General features: G+C 53.0%; 1 protein-coding gene across 1 annotated transcript in view; it reads left to right on the forward strand.

Annotated features, from left to right (window-relative positions):
* Nucleotides 1-18,469, forward strand: part of LOC144487163 (pancreatic secretory granule membrane major glycoprotein GP2-like) — a 157,641-nt gene that overhangs the window by 115,057 nt on the left and 24,115 nt on the right. Inside the window, exon 6 of the mRNA XM_078205222.1 lies at nt 7,789-7,884. Coding sequence (XP_078061348.1) covers nt 7,789-7,884 — 96 coding nt within the window. The remainder of the gene's footprint in view (nt 1-7,788; nt 7,885-18,469) is intronic.

Genomic DNA, 18,469 nt, shown 5'->3' on the forward strand with positions numbered 1-18,469 from the left:
TTTCCCTGGTTATCCACGGATAACCAGGGAAATTCCCTGGGCCACTCTCTGCATGTTCTCCAAATAGTGAAGTTGTTGAGGAAACATCAGTTTGCAGTTCTCTGTCCAATGGAGCATTACAATGAGTTTCCCAATGACAAGCCAACAAATCAGCAGCATCTATCCGACGCTGCGCAAGTTGTTTGTCCCTGTACGATTTGGTTTTGTTGTATCTGAGTCCTGATGAGTCCAGGGTGGAAAGTTTTAACTCTGCGTCTCTTTTCCCGACCATTATCGTGGAATGTGATGTGTTGGGACTGACGACCGGCTTGGATGAGGAAAGTTTTTAAATTGTTACCGTCATGATATTGCCCGGAATCTGGTCTGAGTATTATGGTCTGTTCAGGAATTGTCCAATCAGCAAGTTTTCAATTCGCTTTCTCTCATTCTCCATCCAGGAAAATCCACAACTCGTGATGCAGGGGGAAAATCGACTGGAAAACCCAACCAACAATCATCCACTGTCCCCGTGGATTCTTCAACCCCAGGTAGGTGAAACCCAGGGAACGTTCTGGATGAATTGTTCACTCAGTGTGACACATGGAGATGTCAGTGCTCAAGATTCACTCAGGCATTTACTGATGGAGTGGGAGCAGTGAGTGAGTGAGAATCATCGTAGAGTTAAAGTTAAAGTCAATAACCTGAATGGAGAGACGATACCTCAGAGACAATGTGGATATAGTCACAGCCAGTGAGGGGAGTGGGATGGAGTGAGTGAGGGGAGTGGGATGGAGTGAGTGAGGGGATTGGGATGGAGCGAGTGAGGGGAGTGGGATGGAGCGAGTGATGGGAGTGGGATGGAGCGAGTGAGGGGAGTGGGATGGAGCGAGTGAGGTGAGTGGGATGGAGCGAGTGAGGGGAGTGGGATGGAGTGAGTGAGGGGAGTGGATGGAGTGAGTGAGGGGAGTGGGATGGAGTGAATGAGGGGAGTGGGATGGAGTGAGTGAGGGGAGTGGGATGGAGTGAGTGAGGGGAGTGGGATGGAGCGAGTGAGGGGAGTGGGATGGAGCGAGTGAGGGGAGTGGCATGGAGCGAGTGAGGCGAGTGGGATGGAGTGAGTGAGGAGAGTGGGATGCCGTCAGTGAGGCGTGTGGGACGGAGCGAGTGAGGCGAGTGGGATGGAGCGAGTGAGGGGAGTGGGATGGAGTGAGTGAGGCGAGTGGCATGGAGCGAGTGAGGGGAGTGGGATGGAGCGAGTGAGGGGAGTGGGATGGAGCGAGTGAGGGGAGTGGGATGGAGCGAGTGAGGGGAGTGGGATGGAGCGAGTGAGGGGAGCGGGATGGAGCGAGTGAGGGCAGTGGGATGGAGCGAGTGAGGGGAGTGGGATGGAGCGAGTGAGGGGAGGGGATGGAGTGAGTGAGGGGAGTGGGATGGAGTGAGTGAGGGGAGTGGGATGGAGTTAGTGAGGGGAGTGGGATGGAGCGAGCGAGGGGAGTGGGATGTCGTGAGCAAGGGGAATGGGATGGAGCGAGTGAGGGGAGTGGGATGTAGTGCGTGAGGGGAGTGGGATAGAATGAATGAGGGGAGTGGGATGGACTGAGTGAGGGGAGTGGTATGGAGTGAGTGAGGGGAGTGGGATGGAGTGAGTGAGGGGAGTGGGATGGAGTGAGTGAGGGGAGTGGGATGGAGTGAGTTAGGGGGGTGGGATGGAGTGAATGAGGGGAGTGGGATGGAGTGAGTGAGGGGCGTGGGATGGAGTGAGTGTGGGGAGTGGAATGGAGTGAGTGAGGGGAGTGGGATGGAGTGAGTGAGGGGAGTGGGATGGAGTGAGTGAGGGGAGTGGGATGGAGTGAGTGAGGGGGTGGGATGGAGTGAGTGAGGGGAGTGGGATGGAGTGAGTGAGGGGAGTGGGATGGAGTGAGTGAGGGGAGTGGGATGGACTGAGTGAGGGGAGTGTGATGCAGCGAGTGAGGGGAGTGGGATGGAGTGAGTGACGGGAGTGGGACGGAGCGAGTGAGGGGAGTGGGATGGAGTGAGTGAGGGGGGTGGGATGGAGTGAGTGAGGGGAGTGGGATGGAGTGAGTGAGGGGAGTGGGACGGAGCGAGTGAGGGGAGTGGGACGGAGCGAGTGAGGGGAGTGAGTGAGGGGAGTGGGATGGAGTGAGTGAGGGGAGTGGGATGGAGCGAGTGAGGGGAGTGGGATGGAGCGAGTGAGGGGAGTGGGATGGAGCGAGTGAGGGGAGTGGGATGGAGTGACATTAATTGGAATTGTGCAATTGGATAGAACTTACCGAACAATCACGCAGGTACCAAGAATTACACAGCAGCCATTTTCTGATTCTCGCCCTTGCTTGCAATGTGCCTCAAATAGACTTGTTGAAGATGAATAATTTTGCACTCAGGGCCAACAAAGAACAAAGAACAATACAGCACAGGAACAGGCCCTTCGGCCCTCCAAGCCCGCGCCGCTCCCTGGTCCAAACTAGACCATTCTTTTGTATCCCTCCATTCCCACTCTGTTCATATGGCTGTCTAGATAAGTCTTAAATGTTCCCAGTGTGTCCGCCTCCACCACCTTGCCTGGCAGCGCATTCCAGGCCCCCACCACCCTCTGTGTAAAATATGTCCGTCTGATATCTGTGTTAAACCTTCCCCACTTCACCTTGAACTTATGACCCCTCGTGAACATCACCACCGACCTGGAGAAAAGCTTCCCACCGTTCACCCTATCTATGCCTTTCATAATTTTGTACACCTCTATTCAGTCTCCCCTCATCCTCCGTCTTTCCAGGGAGAACAACCCCAGTTTACCCAATCTCTCCTCATAACTAAGCCCCTCCATACCAGGTAACATCCTGGTAAACCTCCTCTGTACTCTCTCCAAAGCCTCCACGTCCTTCTGGTAGTGTGGCGACCAGAACTGGACGCAGTATTCCAAAAGCGGCCGAACCAACGTTCTATACATCTGCAACATCAGACCCCAACTTTTATACTCTATGCCCCGTCCTATAAAGGCAAGCATGCCATATGCCTTCTTCACCACCTTCTCCACCTGTGACGTCACTTTCAAGGATCTGTGGACTTGCACACCCAGGTCCCTCTGCGTATCTACACCCTTTATGGTTCTGCCATTTATCATATCGCTCCTCCCTACATTATTTCTACCAAAATGCATCACTTCGCATTTATCAGGATTGAACTCCACCTGCCATTTCTTTGCCCAAATTTCCAGCCTATCTATATCCTTCTGTAGCTTCTGACAATGCTCCTCACTATCTGCAAGTCCTGCCAATTTTGTGTCGTCCGCAAACTTACTGATCACCCCAGTTACACCTTCTTCCAGATCATTTATATAAATCACAAACAGCAGAGGTTCCAATACAGAGCCCTGCGGAACACCACTAGTCACAGGCCTCCAGCCGGAAAAAGACCCTTCCACTACCACCCTCTGTCTTCTGTGACCAAGCCAGTTCTCCACCCATCTAGCCACCTCCCCCTTTATCCCATGAGATCCAACCTTTTTCACCAGCCTACCATGAGGGACTTTGTCAAACGCTTTACTAAAGTCCATATAGACGACATCCACGGCCCTTCCCTCGTCAACCATTCTGGTCACTACTTCAAAAAACTCCACCAGGTTAGTGAGGCATGACCTCCCTCTCACAAAACCATGCTGACTATCGTTAATGAGTTGATTCCTTTCTAAATGCGCATACATCCTATCTCTAAGAATCTTCTCCAACAACTTCCCCACCACGGACGTCAAGCTCACCGGCCTATAATTCCCCGGGTTATCCTTCCTACCCTTCTTAAATAACGGGACCACATTAGCTATCCTCCAATCCTCTGGGACCTCACCTGCGTCCAGTGACGAGACAAAGATTTGCGTCAGAGGCCCAGCGATTTCATCTCTCGTCTCCCTGAGCAGCCTTGGATAGATTCCATCAGGCCCTGGGGATTTGTCAGTCTTTAAATTCTCTAACAAACCTAACACTTCCTCCTTTGTAATGGAGATTTTCTCCAACGGTTCAACACTCCCCTCCGAGACACTCCCAGTCAACACATCCCTCTCCTTTGTGAATACCGACGCAAAGTATTCATTTAGGATCTCCCCTACTTCTTTGGGCTCCAAGCATAATTCCTCACTTTTGTCCCTGAGAGGTCCGATTTTTTCCCTGACAACCCTTTTGTTCCTAACGTATGAATAAAATGCCTTGGGATTCTCCTTAATCCTGCCTGCCAAGAACATTTTGTGACCCCTTTTTGCTCTTCTAATTCCCCGTTTGAGTTCTTTCCTACTTTCTTTGTACTCCTCCAGAGCTCCCTCCGTTTTTAGCTGCCTGGACCTACCATTCGCCTCTCTTTTCTTTTTGACCAGTCCCTCAATTTCCCTGGTTATCCACGGATAACCAGGGAAATTCCCTGGGCCACTCTCTGCATGTTCTCCAAATCGTGAAGTTGTTGAGGAAACATCAGTTTGCAGTTCTCTGTCCAATGGAGCATTACAATGAGTTTCCCAATGACAAGCCAACAAATCAGCAGCATCTATCCGACGCTGCGCAAGTTGTTTGTCCCTGTACGATTTGGTTTTGTTGTATCTGAGTCCTGATGAGTCCAGGGTGGAAAGTTTTAACTCTGCGTCTCTTTTCCCGACCATTATCGTGGAATGTGATTTGTTGGGACTGACGACCGGCTTGGATGAGGAAAGTTTTTAAATTGTTACCGTCATGATATTGCCCGGAATCTGGTCTGAGTATTATGGTCTGTTCTGGAATTGTCCAATCAGCAAGTTTTCAATTCCCTTTCTCTCATTCTCCATCCAGGAAAATCCACAACTCGTGATGCAGGGGGAAAATCGACTGGAAAACCCAACCAACAATCATCCACTGTCCCCATGGATTCTTCAACCCCAGGTAGGTGAAACCCAGGGAACGTTCTGGATGAATTGTTCACTCAATGTGACACATGGAGATGTCAGTGCTCAAGATTCACTCAGGCATTTACTGATGGAGTGGGAGCAGTGAGTGAGTGAGAATCATCGTAGAGTTAAAGTTAAAGTCAATAACCTGAATGGAGAGACGATACCTCAGAGACAATGTGGATATAGTCACAGCCAGTGAGGGGAGTGGGATGGAGTGAGTGAGGGGATTGGGATGGAGCGAGTGAGGGGAGTGGGATGGAGCGAGTGATGGGAGTGGGATGGAGCGCGTGAGGGGAGTGGGATGGAGCGAGTGAGGTGAGTGGGATGGAGCGAGTGAGGGGAGTGGGATGGAGTGAGTGAGGGGAGTGGATGGAGTGAGTGAGGGGAGTGGGATGGAGTGAGGGGAGTGGGATGGAGTGAGTGAGGGGAGTGGGATGGAGAGAGTGAGGGGAGTGGGATGGAGCGAGTGAGGGGAGTGGGATGGAGCGAGTGAGGGGAGTGGGATTGAGCGAGTGAGGGGAGTGGGATGGAGCGAGTGAGGGGAGTGGGATGGAGCGAGTGAGGCGAGTGGCATGGAGCGAGTGAGGCGCGTGGGATGGAGTGAGTGAGGAGAGTGGGATGCCGTCAGTGAGGCGCGTGGGACGGATCGAGTGAGGCGAGTGGGATGGAGCGAGTGAGGGGAGTGGGATAGAGCGAGTGAGGCGAGTGGCATGGAGCGAGTGAGGGGAGTGGGATGGAGCGAGTGAGGGGAGGGGATAGAGTGAGTGAGGGGAGTGGGATGGAATGAGTGAGGGGAGTGGGATGGAGTTAGTGAGGGGAGCGGGATGGAGTGCGTGGGGAGCGGGATGGAGCGAGTGAGGGGAGTGGGATGGAGTGAGTGAGGGGAGTGGGATGGAGTGAGTGAGTGGAGTGGGATGGAGCGAGCGAGGGGAGTGGGATGGAGCGAGTGAGGGGATTGGGATAGAGCGAGTGAGGGGAGTGGGATGGAGTGAGTGAGGGGAGTGGGATGGAGCGAGCGAGGGGAGTGGGATGGAGTGAGCTAGGGGAATGGGATGGAGTGAGTGAGGGGAGTGGGATGTAGTGCGTGAGGGGAGTGGGATAGAATGAATGAGGGGAGTGGGATGGACTGAGTGAGGGGAGTGGTATGGAGTGAGTGAGGGGAGTGGGATGGATTGAGTGAGGGGAGTGGGATGGAGTGAGTGAGGGGAGTGGGATTGAGTGAGTGAGGGGGGTGGGATGGAGTGAGTGAGGGGAGTGGGATGGAGTGAGTGAGGGGCGAGGGATGGAGTGAGTGTGGGGAGTGGAATGGAGTGAGTGTGGGGAGTGGGATGGAGTGAGTGAGGGGAGTGGGATGGAGTGAGTGAGGGGAGTGGGATGGAGTGAGTGAGGGGAGTGGGATGGAGTGAGCGAGGGGAGTGGGATGGAGTGAGTGAGGGGGGTGGGATGGAGTGAGTGAGGGGAGTGGGATGGAGTGAGTGAGGGGAGTGGGATGGAGTGAGTGAGGGGAGTGGGATGGAGTGAGTGACGGGAGTGGGATGGAGCGAGTGAGGGGAGTGGGATGGACTGAGTGAGGGGAGTGGGATGCAGCGAGTGAGGGGAGTGGGATGGAGTGAGTGACGGGAGTGGGATGGAGCGAGTGAGGGGAGTGGGATGGAGTGAGTGAGGGGAGTGGATGGAGTGAGTGAGGGGAGTGGGATGGTGTGAGTGAGGCGAGTGGGATGGAGTGAGTGAGGGGAACGTGATGGAGCGAGTGAGGGGAGTGGGATCGAGCGAGTGAGGGGAGTGGGATGGAGTGAGTCGGGGGAGTGGGATGGAGTGAGTGAGGGGAGTGGGATGGAGTGAGTGAGGGGAGTGGGATGGAGTGAGTGAGGGGAGTGGGATGGAGTGAGTGAGGGGAGTGGGACAGAGCAGTGAGCGGAGTGGGTTGAGGGAGTGGGTTTGAGGTAGCGAGGGGAGTGGGATTGAGGGAGCGAGGGCAGTGGGATTCAGGAGGCGAGGGGAGTGGGATTGAGGGAGCGAGGGGAGTGGGATTGAGGGAGCGAGGGGAGTGGGATTGCGGGAGCGAGGGCAGTGGGATTGAGGGAGCGAGGGCAGTGGTATTGAGGGAGCGAGGGGAGTGGCATTGAGGGAGCGAGGGGAGTGGGATTGAGGGAGCGAGGGGAGTGGGATTGAGGGAGCGAGCGGAGTGGGATTGAGGGAGCGGTGGGAGTGTCATTGAGGGAGCGAGGGGAGTGGTATTGAGGGAGCGAGGGCAGTGGGATTGAGGGAGTGTGGGGAGTGGGATTGAGGGAGCGAGGGGAGTGGGAGTGAGGGCAGTGGGATTGAGGGAGCGAGGGGAGTGGGATTGAGGTAGCGAGGGGAGTGGGATTGAGGGAGCGAGGGGAGTGGGATTGAGAGAGCGAGGGGAGTGGGATTGAGGGATCGAGGGCAGTGGGATTGAGGGAGCGAGGGCAGTGGGATTGAGGGAGCGAGGGGAGTGGGATTGAGGGAGCGAGGGGAGTGGGATTGAGGGAGCGAGGGGAGTGGGATTGAGGGAGTGAGGGCAGTGGGATTGAGGGAGTGAGGGCAGTGGGATTGAGGGAGTGAGGGCAGTGGGATTGAGGGAGTGAGGGCAGTGGGATTGAGAGAGTGAGGGCAGTGGGATTGAGGGAGCGAGGGCAGTGGGATTGAGGGAGTGTGGGCAGTGGGATGCAGTCACAGGAGTTAGTGTGCTGCGTGCAGAGTGCAGTGTGATTTAATGTCTCGTTGTGACACAGTTTCTGGGCACTGACTGATTCCGGGTGGAATAAATTGGGAAGTGTAAATTGGCCTGAATTTCCATTCCAAACAGATGAAGGATTGAGATGATTTCCGCTCTGTGATCTCCCATATCTCCTCCCTTGTCACAGATCCAGGGACAGCTCCAACTCTGGGAGCCGATGATAAATCCCAGCCGGAATCCACTGACTCAGGTTCCCCAATCCCGACAGAATCTCCAAACTCAGGTATCAATCTGCCGCTAGTTTATCCGGATTCAACATTCCCCAGATATCCCAGTAGTTTAATGACTGAAACGCCAGAATTTTTGGAATGAGGGGAGTGGGATGGAGCGAGTGAGGGGAGTGGGATGTATTGAGTGAGGGGAGTGGGATGTAGTGAGTGAGGGGAGTGGGATGGAGCGAGCGAGGGGACTGGGATGGAGATAGCAAGGGGAGTGAGATGGAGCGAGCGAGGGGAGTGGGATGTAGCGAGGGGAGTGGGATGGAGCGAGTGAGGGGAGTGGGACGGAGTGAGTGAGAGGAGTGGGATGGAGCGAGTGAGGGGAGTGGGATGCAGTGACTGAATTTGTGAATCTCTGAGGAAAGATAAATGCTGTCAAAACTTTTCATCTTGAACTCATCATGACAGATTATCAAGGATAAAAAACCTCAAAGGGAGAAATAATTTAGACTCAATTGGAGCAGGAGGCTGAGTCCTTGGTGTGCAGTCTCCGATATGTAAATTACATGCCAACAAATCAGCACCATCTTTCCCACGCTACGCCGAGTGTTTGTCCCTGTGAGATTAGGTTTTGTTGTATCTGAGTCCTGATGAGTCCCAGATGGAAAACTTCGAGAGTGCATCTCTTTTCGCGACCATACTCGAGAAATGTGGTGTATTGCCCTGACGAGATTTTCAGATGAGAAATGTTTTCGAAATGTTTTGGTCAAGATATTGTCCAGAATCTGGTCTGAGTATTATGGTCTGTTCTGGGATTGTCCAATCGCAAGTTGCGAAGTCTCTTCATCTCATTCCAGGAAAATCCACAACTCGGGACAGTGAGGGGAAAACTGACCAATCATCCACTGTCCAAGCGGGTTCTTCAATCCCAGGTAGGTGAAACTCAGTCAATGTTGACGATGAATTAATCCCTCAGTGTGACATCTGAAGATGTCAGTCCTGAAGACTCACTCAGGCATTTCCTGATGGAGTGGGAGCAGTGAGTGAGTGAGAATAATTGCAGAGTTAAAGTGGAATTTAATGACCTGAATGGAAAGGTTGTAAACCAGAGACAGAGTGCATTTAGTTACAGCTGTTGGGGGAGAGGGATGTAGTGAATGAGGGATGGAGTGTGTGAGGGATGTAGTGAGTGAGGGATGTAGTGAGTGAGGGGTGTAGTGAGTGAGGGCTGTGGGATGGAGTGAGTGAGGGGAGTGGGATGCAGTGAGTGAGGGGAGTGGGATGCAGTGAGTGAGGGGAGTGGGATGCAGAGTGAGGGGAGTGGGATGGAGCGAGTGAGGGGAGTGGGATGGAGCGAGTGAGGGGAGTGGGATGGAGCGAGTGAGGGGAGTGGGATGGTGCGAGTGTGGGGAGTGGGATGGTGCGAGTGAGGGGAGTGGGATGGAGCGAGTTAGGGGAGTGGGATGGAGCGAGTTAGGGGAGTGGGATGGAGCGAGTGAGAGGAGTGGGATGGAGCGAGTGAGGGGTGTCGGATGTCGTGAGTGAGGGGAGTGACATGTAGTGAGTGACGGGAGTGGGGTGTAGTGAGTGAGGGGAGTGGGATGCAGTGAGGGGAGCGAGGATGCAGTGAGTGAGCGGAGTGTGATGGAGTGAGTGAGGGGAGTGGGATGGAGTGAGTGAGGGGAGTGGGATGGAGTGAGTGAGGGGAGCGGGATGCAGTGAGTGAAGGGAGCGTGATGGAGCGAGTGAGGGGAGCGGGATGCAGGGACTGAATTTGTGAATCTCTACGGAAAGATAAATGCTGTCAAAACCTTTCATCTTGAACTCATCATGACAGATTATCAAGGATACAATACCTCAAAGGGAGAAATAATTTAGACTCAATTGGAGCAGGAGGCTGATTCGTTGGTGTGCAGTCTCCGATATGTAAATTACATGCCAACAAATCAGCACCATCTTTCCCACGCTACGCCTCGTGTTTGTCCCTGTGAGATTAGGTTTTGTTGTATCTGAGTCCTGATGAGTCCCAGATGGAAAACGTCGACAGTGCATCTCTTTTCGCGACCATGCTCGAGAAATGTGGTGTATTGCCCTGACGAGACTTTCAGAAGAGGAATGTTTGAGAAATGTTTTGGTGAAGATATTGTCCAGAATCTGGCCTGAGTATTATGGTCTGTTCTGGGATTGTCCAATCGCAAGTTGTGAAGTCTCTTCATCTCATTCCAGGAAAATCCACAACTCGGGACAGTGAGGGGAAAACTGACCAATCATCCACTGTCCAAGCAGGTTCTTCAATCCCAGGTAGGTGAAACTCAGTCAATGTTGACGATGAATTAATCCCTCAGTGTGACATCTGAAGATGTCAGTCCTGAAGATTCACTCAGGCATTTCCCGATGGAGTGGGGGCAGTGAGTGAGAGAGAATCATTGCAGAGTTAAAGTGGAATATAATGACCTGAATGGAGAGATTGTAAACCAGAGACAGAGTGCATTTAGTTACAGCTGTTGAGGGGAGAGGGATGTAGTGAGTGAGGGATATAGTGAGTGAGGGATGTAGTGAGTGAGCAGTGTAGTGCGTGAGGGGAGTGGGAAGGAGCGAGTGAGGGGAGTGGGATGGAGCGAGTGAGGGGAGTGGGATGGTGCGAGTGAGGGGAGTGGGATGGAGCGAGTGAGGGGAGTGGGATGGAGCGAGTGAGGGGAGTGGGATGGAGCGAGTGAGGGGAGTGGGATGGAGCGAGTGAGGCGAGTGGGATGGAGCGAGTGAAGGGAGTGGGATGGAGCGAGTGAGGGGAGTGGGATGGAGCGAGTGAGGGGAGTGGGATGGAGCGAGTGAGGGGAGTGGGATGGAGCGAGTGAGGGGAGTGGGATGGAGCGAGTGAGGGGAGTGGGATGGAGCGAGTGAGGGGAGTGGGATGGAGCGAGTGAGGGGAGTGGGATGGTGCGAGTGAGGGGAGTGGGATGGAGCGAGTGAGGGGAGTGGGATGGAGCGAGTGAGAGGAGTGGGATGGAGCGAGTGAGGGGTGTCGGATGTCATGAGTGAGGGGAGTGACATGTAGTGAGTGAGGGGAGTGCGGTGTAGTGAGTGAGGGGAGTGGGATGGAGTGAGTGAGGGGAGTGGGATGGAGTGATTGAGGGGGTTGGGATGCAGTGACTGAATTTGTGAATCTCTGAGGAAACAGAAATGCTGTCAAAACGTTTCATCTTGAACTCATCATGACAGATTATCAAGGATACAAAACCTCAAAGGGAGAAATAGTTTAGACTCAATTGGAGCAGGAGGCTGATTAGTTGGTGTGCAGTCTCCGATATGTAAATTACATGCCAACAAATCACCATCTTTCCCACGCTACGCCGAGTGTTGGGTTTTGTTATATCTGAGTCCTGATTAGTCCCAGATGGAAAACTTCGATAGCACATCTCTTTTCGCGACCATACTCGAGAAATGTGGTGTATTGCCCTGACGAGACTTTCAGAAGAGGAATGTTTTAGAAATGTTTTGGTGAAGATATTGTCCAGAATCTGGTCTGAGTATTATGGTCTGTTCTGGGATTGTCCAATCGCAAGTTGTGAAGTCTCTTCATCTCATTCCAGGAAAATCCACAACTCGGGACAGTGAGGGGAAAACTGACCAATCATCCACTGTCCAAGCGGGTTCTTCAATCCCTGGTAGGTGAAACTCAGTCAATGTTGACGATGAATTAATCCCTCAGAGGGACATCTGAAGATGTCAGTCCTGAAGATTCACTCAGGCATTTCCTGATGGAGTGGGAGCAGTGAGTGAGTGAGAATAATTGCAGAGTTAAAGTGGAATTTAATGACCTGATTGGAGAGGTTGTAAACCAGAGACAGAGTGCATTTAGTTACAGCTGTTGAGGGGAGAGGGTGTAGTGAGTGAGGGATGTAGTGAGTGAGGGATGTAGTGAGTGAGGGATGTAGTGAGTGAGGGATGTAGTGAGTGAGGGATGTAGTGAGTGAGGGATGTAGTGAGTGAGGGATGTAGTGAGTGAGGGATGTAGTGAGTGAGGGATGTAGTGAGTGAGGGATGTAGTGAGTGAGGGATGTAGTGAGTGAGTGATGTACTGAGTGAGAGCTGTGGGATGCAGTGAGTGAGGGAAGTGGGATGCAGTGAGTGAGGGGAGTGGGATGCAGTGAGTGAGGGGAGAGGGATGCAGTGAGTGAGGGGAGAGGGATGCAGTGAGTGAGGGGAGTAGGATGGAGTGAGTGAGGGGAGTGGGATGGAGTGAGTGAGGGGAGTGGGATGGAGTGAATGAGGGGAGTGGGATGGAGCGAGTGAGGGGAGTGGGATGGAGGGAGTGAGGGGAGTGGGATGGAGCGAGTGAGGGGAGTGGGATGGAGCGAGTGAGGGGAGTGGGATGGAGCGAGTGAGGGGAGTGGGATGGAGCGAGTGAGGGGAGTGGGATGGAACGGGTGAGGGGAGTGGGATGCAGTGAGTGAGGGGAGTGGGATGGATTGAGTGAGGGGAGCGCGATGCAGTGTGTGAGGGGAGCGTGATGGAGCGAGTGAGGGGAGTGGGATGGAGTGAGTGAGGTGAGCGGGATGCAGTGAGTGAGGGGAGCGTGATGGAGCGAGTGAGGGGAGCGGGATGGAGTGAGTGAGGGGAGCGGGATGGAGTGAGTGAGGGGAGCGTGATGGAGCGAGTGAGGGGAGCGGGATGCAGTGACTGAATTTGTAAATCTCTCTGGAAAGATAAATGCTGTCAAAAATTTTCATCTTGAACTCATCATGACAGATTATCAAGGATACAATACCTCAAAGGGAGAAATAATTTAGACTCAATTGGAGCAGGAGGCTGATTCCTTGGTGTGCAGTCTCCGATATGTAAATTACATGCCAACAAATCAGCACCATCTTTCCCACGCTACGCCTAGTGTTTGTCCCTGTGAGATTCGGTTTTGTTGTATCTGAGTCCTGATGAGTCCCAGATGGAAAACTTCGACAGTGCATCTCTTTTCGCGACCATGCTCGAGAAATGTGATGTATTGCCCTGACGAGACTTTCAGAAGAGGAATGTTTGAGAAATGTTTTGGTGAAGATATTGTCCAGAATCTGGTCTGAGTATTATGGTCTGTTCTGGGATTGTCCAATCGCAAGTTGTGAAGTCTCTTCATCTCATTCCAGGAAAATCCACAACTCGGGACAGTGAGGGGAAAACTGACCAATCATCCACTGTCCAAGCGGGTTCTTCAATCCCTGGTAAGTGAAACTCAGTCAATGTTGACGATGAATTAATCCCTCAGTGTGACATCTGATGATGTCAGTCCTGAAGATTCACTCAGGCATTTCCCGATGGAGTGGGGGCAGTGAGTGAGTGAGAATCATTGCAGAGTTAAAGTGGAATATAATGACCTGAATGGAGAGGTTGTAAACCAGAGACAGAGTGCATTTAGTTACAGCTGTTGAGGGGAGAGGGATGTAGTGAGTGAGGGATGTAGTGAGTGAGGGATATAGTGAGTGAGGGATGTAGTGAGTGAGGGATGTAGTGAGTGAGCTATGTAGTGAGTGAGGGATGTAGTGAGTGAGGGATGTAGTGAGTGAGGGATGTAGTGAGTGAGGGATGTAGTGAGTGAGGGATGTACTGAGTGAGGGGTGTAGTGAGTGAGGGGTGTTGTGCGTGAGGGGAGTGGGACGGAGCGAGTGAGGGGAGTGGGATGTAGTGAGTGAGGGGAGTGGGATGCAGTGAGGGGAGCGGGATGGAGCGCGTGAGAGGAGTGGGATTGAGCGAGTGAGGGGAGTGGGATGGAGCGAGTGAGTGGAGTGGGATGTAGTGAGTGAGGGGAGTGGGATGTAGTGAGTGAGGGGAGTGGGATGTAGTGAGTGAGGGGAGTGGGATGTAGTGAGTGAGGGGAGTGGGATGCAGTGAGGGGAGCGGGATGGAGCGCGTGAGAGGAGTGGGATGGAGCGAGTGAGGGGACTGGGATGGAGCGAGTGAGGGGAGTGGGATGGAGCGAGTGAGGGGAGTGGGATGGAGCGAGTGAGGGGAGTGGGATGGAGCGTGTGAGGGGAGTGGGATGGAGCGAGTGAGGGGAGTGGGATGGAGCGAGTGAGGGGAGTGGGATGGTGCGAGTGTGGGGAGTGGGATGGTGCGAGCGAGGGGAGTGGGATGCAGTGAGGGGAGCGAGGATGCAGTGAGTGAGGGGAGTGTGATGGAGTGAGGGAGGGGAGTGGGATGGAGTGAGTGAGGGGAGTGGGATGGAGTGAGTGAGGGGAGCGGGATGCAGTGAGTGAGGGGAGCGTGATGGAGCGAGTGAGGGGAGCGGGATGCAGTGACTGAATTTGTAAATCTCTATGGAAAGATAAATGCTGTCAAAACTTTTCATCTTGAACTCATCATGACAGATTATCAAGGATACAATACCTCAAAGGGAGAAATAATTTAGACTCAATTGGAGCAGGAGGCTGATTCCTTGGTGTGCAGTCTCCGATATGTAAATTACATGCCAACAAATCAGCACCATCTTTCCCACGTTACGCCTCGTGTTTGTCCCTGTGAGATTAGGTTTTGTTGTATCTGAGTCCTGATGAGTCCCAGATGGAAAACGTCGACAGTGCATCTCTTTTCGCGACCATACTCGAGAAATGTGGTGTATTGCCCTGACGAGACTTTCAGAAGAGGAATGTTTGAGAAATGTTTTGGTGAAGATATTGTCCAGAATCTGGTCTGAGTATTATGGTCTGTTCTGGGATTGTCCAATCGCAAGTTGTGAAGTCTCTTCATCTCATTCCAGGAAAATCCACAACTCGGGACAGTGAGGGGAAAACTGACCAATCATCCACTGTCCAAGCGGGTTCTTCAATCCCAGGTAGGTGAAACTCAGTCAATGTTGACGATGAATTAATCCCTCAGTGTGACATCTGAAGATGTCAGTCCTGAAGATTCACTCAGGCATTTCCCGATGGAGTGGGAGCAGTGAGTGAGAGAGAATCATTGCAGAGTTAAAGTGGAATATAATGACCTGAATGGAGAGGTTGTAAACCAGAGACAGAGTGCATTTAGTTACAGCTGTTGAGGGGAGAGGGATGTAGTGAGTGAGGGATGTAGTGAGTAAGGGATGTAGTGAGTGAGGGATGTACTGAGTGAGGGGTGTAGTGAGTGCGGGGTGTAGTGAGTGAGGGGAGTGGGATGGAGCGAGTGAGGGGAGTGGGATGGAGCGAGTGAGGGGAGTGGGATGGAGCGAGTGAGGGGAGTGGGATGGAGCGAGTGAGGGGAGTGGGATGGAGCGAGTGAGGGGAGTGGGATGGAGCGAGTGAGGGGAGTTGGATGGTGCGAGTGAGGGGAGTGGGATGGTGCGAGTGAGGGGAGTGGGATGGAGCGAGTGAGGGGAGTGGGATGGAGCGAGTGAGAGGAGTGGGATGGAGCGAGTGAGGTGTGTCGGATGTCATGAGTGAGGGGAGTGACATGTAGTGAGTGAGGGGAGTGGGGTGTAGTGAGTGAGGGGAGTGGGATGCAGTGAGTGAGGGGAGTGGGATGCAGTGAGGGGAGCGAGGATGCCGTGAGTGAGGGGAGTGTGATGGAGTGAGTGAGGGGAGTGGGATGGAGTGAGTGAGGGGAGTGGGATGGAGTGAGTGAGGGGAGCGGGATGCAGTGAGTGAGGGGACCGTGATGGAGCGAGTGAGGGGAGCGGGATGCAGAGTGAGGGGAGCGTGATGGAGCGAGTGAGGGGAGTGTGATGCAGTGACTGAATTTGTGAATCTCTGAGGAAACAGAAATGCTGTCAAAACCTTTCATCTTGAACTCATCATGACAGATTATCAAGGATACAAAACCTCAAAGGGAGAAATAATTTAGACTCAATTGGAGCAGGAGGCTGATTAGTTGGTGTGCAGTCTCCGATATGTAAATTACATGCCAACAAATCACCATCTTTCCCACGCTACGCCGAGTGTTGGGTTTTGTTGTATCTGTGTCCTGATGAGTCCCAGATGGAAAACTTCGATAGCACATCTCTTTTCGCGACCATACTCGAGAAATGTGGTGTATTGCCCTGACGAGACTTTCAGAAGAGGAATGTTTGAGAAATGTTTTGGTGAAGATATTGTCCAGAATCTGGTCTGAGTATTATGGTCTGTTCTGGGATTGTCCAATCGCAAGTTGTGAAGTCTCTTCATCTCATTCCAGGAAAATCCACAACTCGGGACAGTGAGGGGAAAACTGACCAATCATCCACTGTCCAAGCGGGTTCTTCAGTCCCTGGTAGGTGAAACTCAGTCAATGTTGACGATGAATTAATCCCTCAGTGTGACATCTGAAGATGTCAGTCCTGAAGATTCACTCAGGCATTTCCCGATGGAGTGGGGGCAGTGAGTGAGTGAGAATAATTGTAGAGTTAAAGTGGAATTTAATGACCTGAATGGAGAGGTTGTAAACCAGAGACAGAGTGCATTTAGTTACAGCTGTTGAGGGGAGAGGGATGTAGTGATTGAGGGAAGTCGTGAGTGAGGGATGTAGTGAGTGAGGGGGTAGTGAGTGAGGGGGTAGTGAGTGATGGATGTAGTGAGTGATGGATGTAGTGAGTGAGGGATGTAATGAGTGAGGGATGTAGTGAGTGAGGGATGTAGCGAGTGAGGGGAGTGGGATGGAGCGAGTGTGGGGAGTGGGATGGAGTGAGTGAGGGGAGTGGGATGGAGCGAGTGAGGGGAGTGGGATGGAGCGAGTGAGGGGAGTGGGATGGAGCGAGTGAGGGGAGTGGGATGGAGCGAGTGAGGGGAGTGGGATGGAGCGAGTGAGGGGAGTGGGATGTAGTGAGTGAGGGGAGTGGGATGTAGTGAGTGAGGGGAGTGGGATGGAGCGAGTGAGGGGAGTGGGATGGAGCGAGTGAGGGGAGTGGGTTGGAGCGATTGAGGGGAGTGGGATGCAGCGATTGAGGGGAGTGGGATGGAGCGAGTCATGGGAGTGGGATGGAGCGAGTGAGGGGAGTGGGATGGAGCGAGTGAGGGGAGTGGGATGGAGCGAGTGAGGGGAGTGGGATGGAGCGAGTGAGGGGAGTGGGATGGAGCGTGTGAGTGGAGTGGGATGGAGCGAGTGAGGGGAGTGGGATGGAGCGAGTGAGGGTAGTGGGATGGAGCGAGTGAGGGGAGTGGGATGGAGCGAGTGAGGGCAGTGGGATGGAGCGAGTGAGAGGAGTGGGATGGAGCGAGTGAGAGGAGTGGGAATGGAGCAAGTGAGGGGAGTGGGACGGAGAGAGTGAGGGCAGTGGGACGGTGCGAGTGAGGGGAGTGGGACGGAGCGAGTGAGGGGAGTGGGACGGAGCGAGTGAGGCGTGTTGGATGTCATGAGTGAGGGGAGTGACATGTCGTGAGTGAGGGGAGTGGGGTGTTGTGAGTGAGGGGAGTGGGATGCAGTGAGGGGAGCGAGGATGCAGTGAGTGAGGGGAGTGTGATGGTGTGAGAGGGGAGTGGGATGGAGTGAATGAGGGGAGCGGGATGCAGTGAGTGAGGGGAGATGGGGGTAGTGAGTGAGGGGAGTGGGATGGAGTGAGTGAGGGGAGTGGGATGGAGTGAGTGTGGGGAGTGGGATGCAGTGTGAGGGGAGTTGGGGGTAGTGAGTGAGGGGAGTGGGATGGAGTGAGTGAGGGGAGTGGGATGGAGTGAGTGAGGGGAGCGGGATGCAGTGAGTGAGGGGAGTTGGGGGTAGTGAGTGAGGGGAGTGGGATGGAGTGAGTGAGGGGAGCGGGATGGAGTGAGTGAGGGGAGTGGGATGGAGTGATTGAGGGGGTTGGGATGCAGTGACTGAATTTGTGAATCTCTGAGGAAACAGAAATGCTGTCAAAACGTTTCATCTTGAACTCATCATGACAGATTATCAAGGATACAAAACCTCAAAGGGAGAAATAATTTAGACTCAATTGGAGCAGGAGGCTGATTAGTTGGTGTGCAGTCTCCGATATGTAAATTACATGCCAACAAATCACCATCTTTCCCACGCTACGCCGAGTGTTGGGTTTTGTTGTATCTGAGTCCTGATGAGTCCCAGATGGAAAACTTCGATAGCACATCTCTTTTCGCGACCATACTCGAGAAATGTGGTGTATTGCCCTGACGAGACTTTCAGAAGAGGAATGTTTGAGAAATGTTTCGGTCAAGATATTGTCCAGAATCTGGTCTGAGTATTATGGTCTGTTCTGGGATTGTCCAATCGCAAGTTGTGAAGTCTCTTCATCTCATTCCAGGAAAATCCACAACTCAGGACAGTGAGGGGAAAACTGACCAATCATCCACTGTCCAAGCGGGTTCTTCAATCCCAGGTAGGTGAAACTCAGTCAATGTTGACGATGAATTAATCCCTCAGAGGGACATCTGAAGATGTCAGTCCTGAAGATTCACTCAGGCATTTCCCGATGGAGTGGGGGCAGTGAGTGAGTGAGAATAATTGTAGAGTTAAAGTGGAATTTAATGACCTGAATGGAGAGGTTGTAAACCAGAGACAGAGTGCATTTAGTTACAGCTGTTGAGGGGAGAGGGATGTAGTGAGTGAGGGAAGTAGTGAGTGAGGGATGTACTGAGTGAGGGGGTAGTGAGTGAGGGGGTAGTGAGTGATGGATGTAGTGAGTGATGGATGTAGTGAGTGAGGGATGTAGTGAGTGAGGGATGTAGTGAGTGAGGGATGTAGCGAGTGAGGGGAGTGGGATGGAGC

Source organism: Mustelus asterias, unplaced genomic scaffold (genome assembly GCF_964213995.1).
Source record: "Mustelus asterias unplaced genomic scaffold, sMusAst1.hap1.1 HAP1_SCAFFOLD_627, whole genome shotgun sequence".
NCBI lineage: Eukaryota > Metazoa > Chordata > Chondrichthyes > Carcharhiniformes > Triakidae > Mustelus > Mustelus asterias.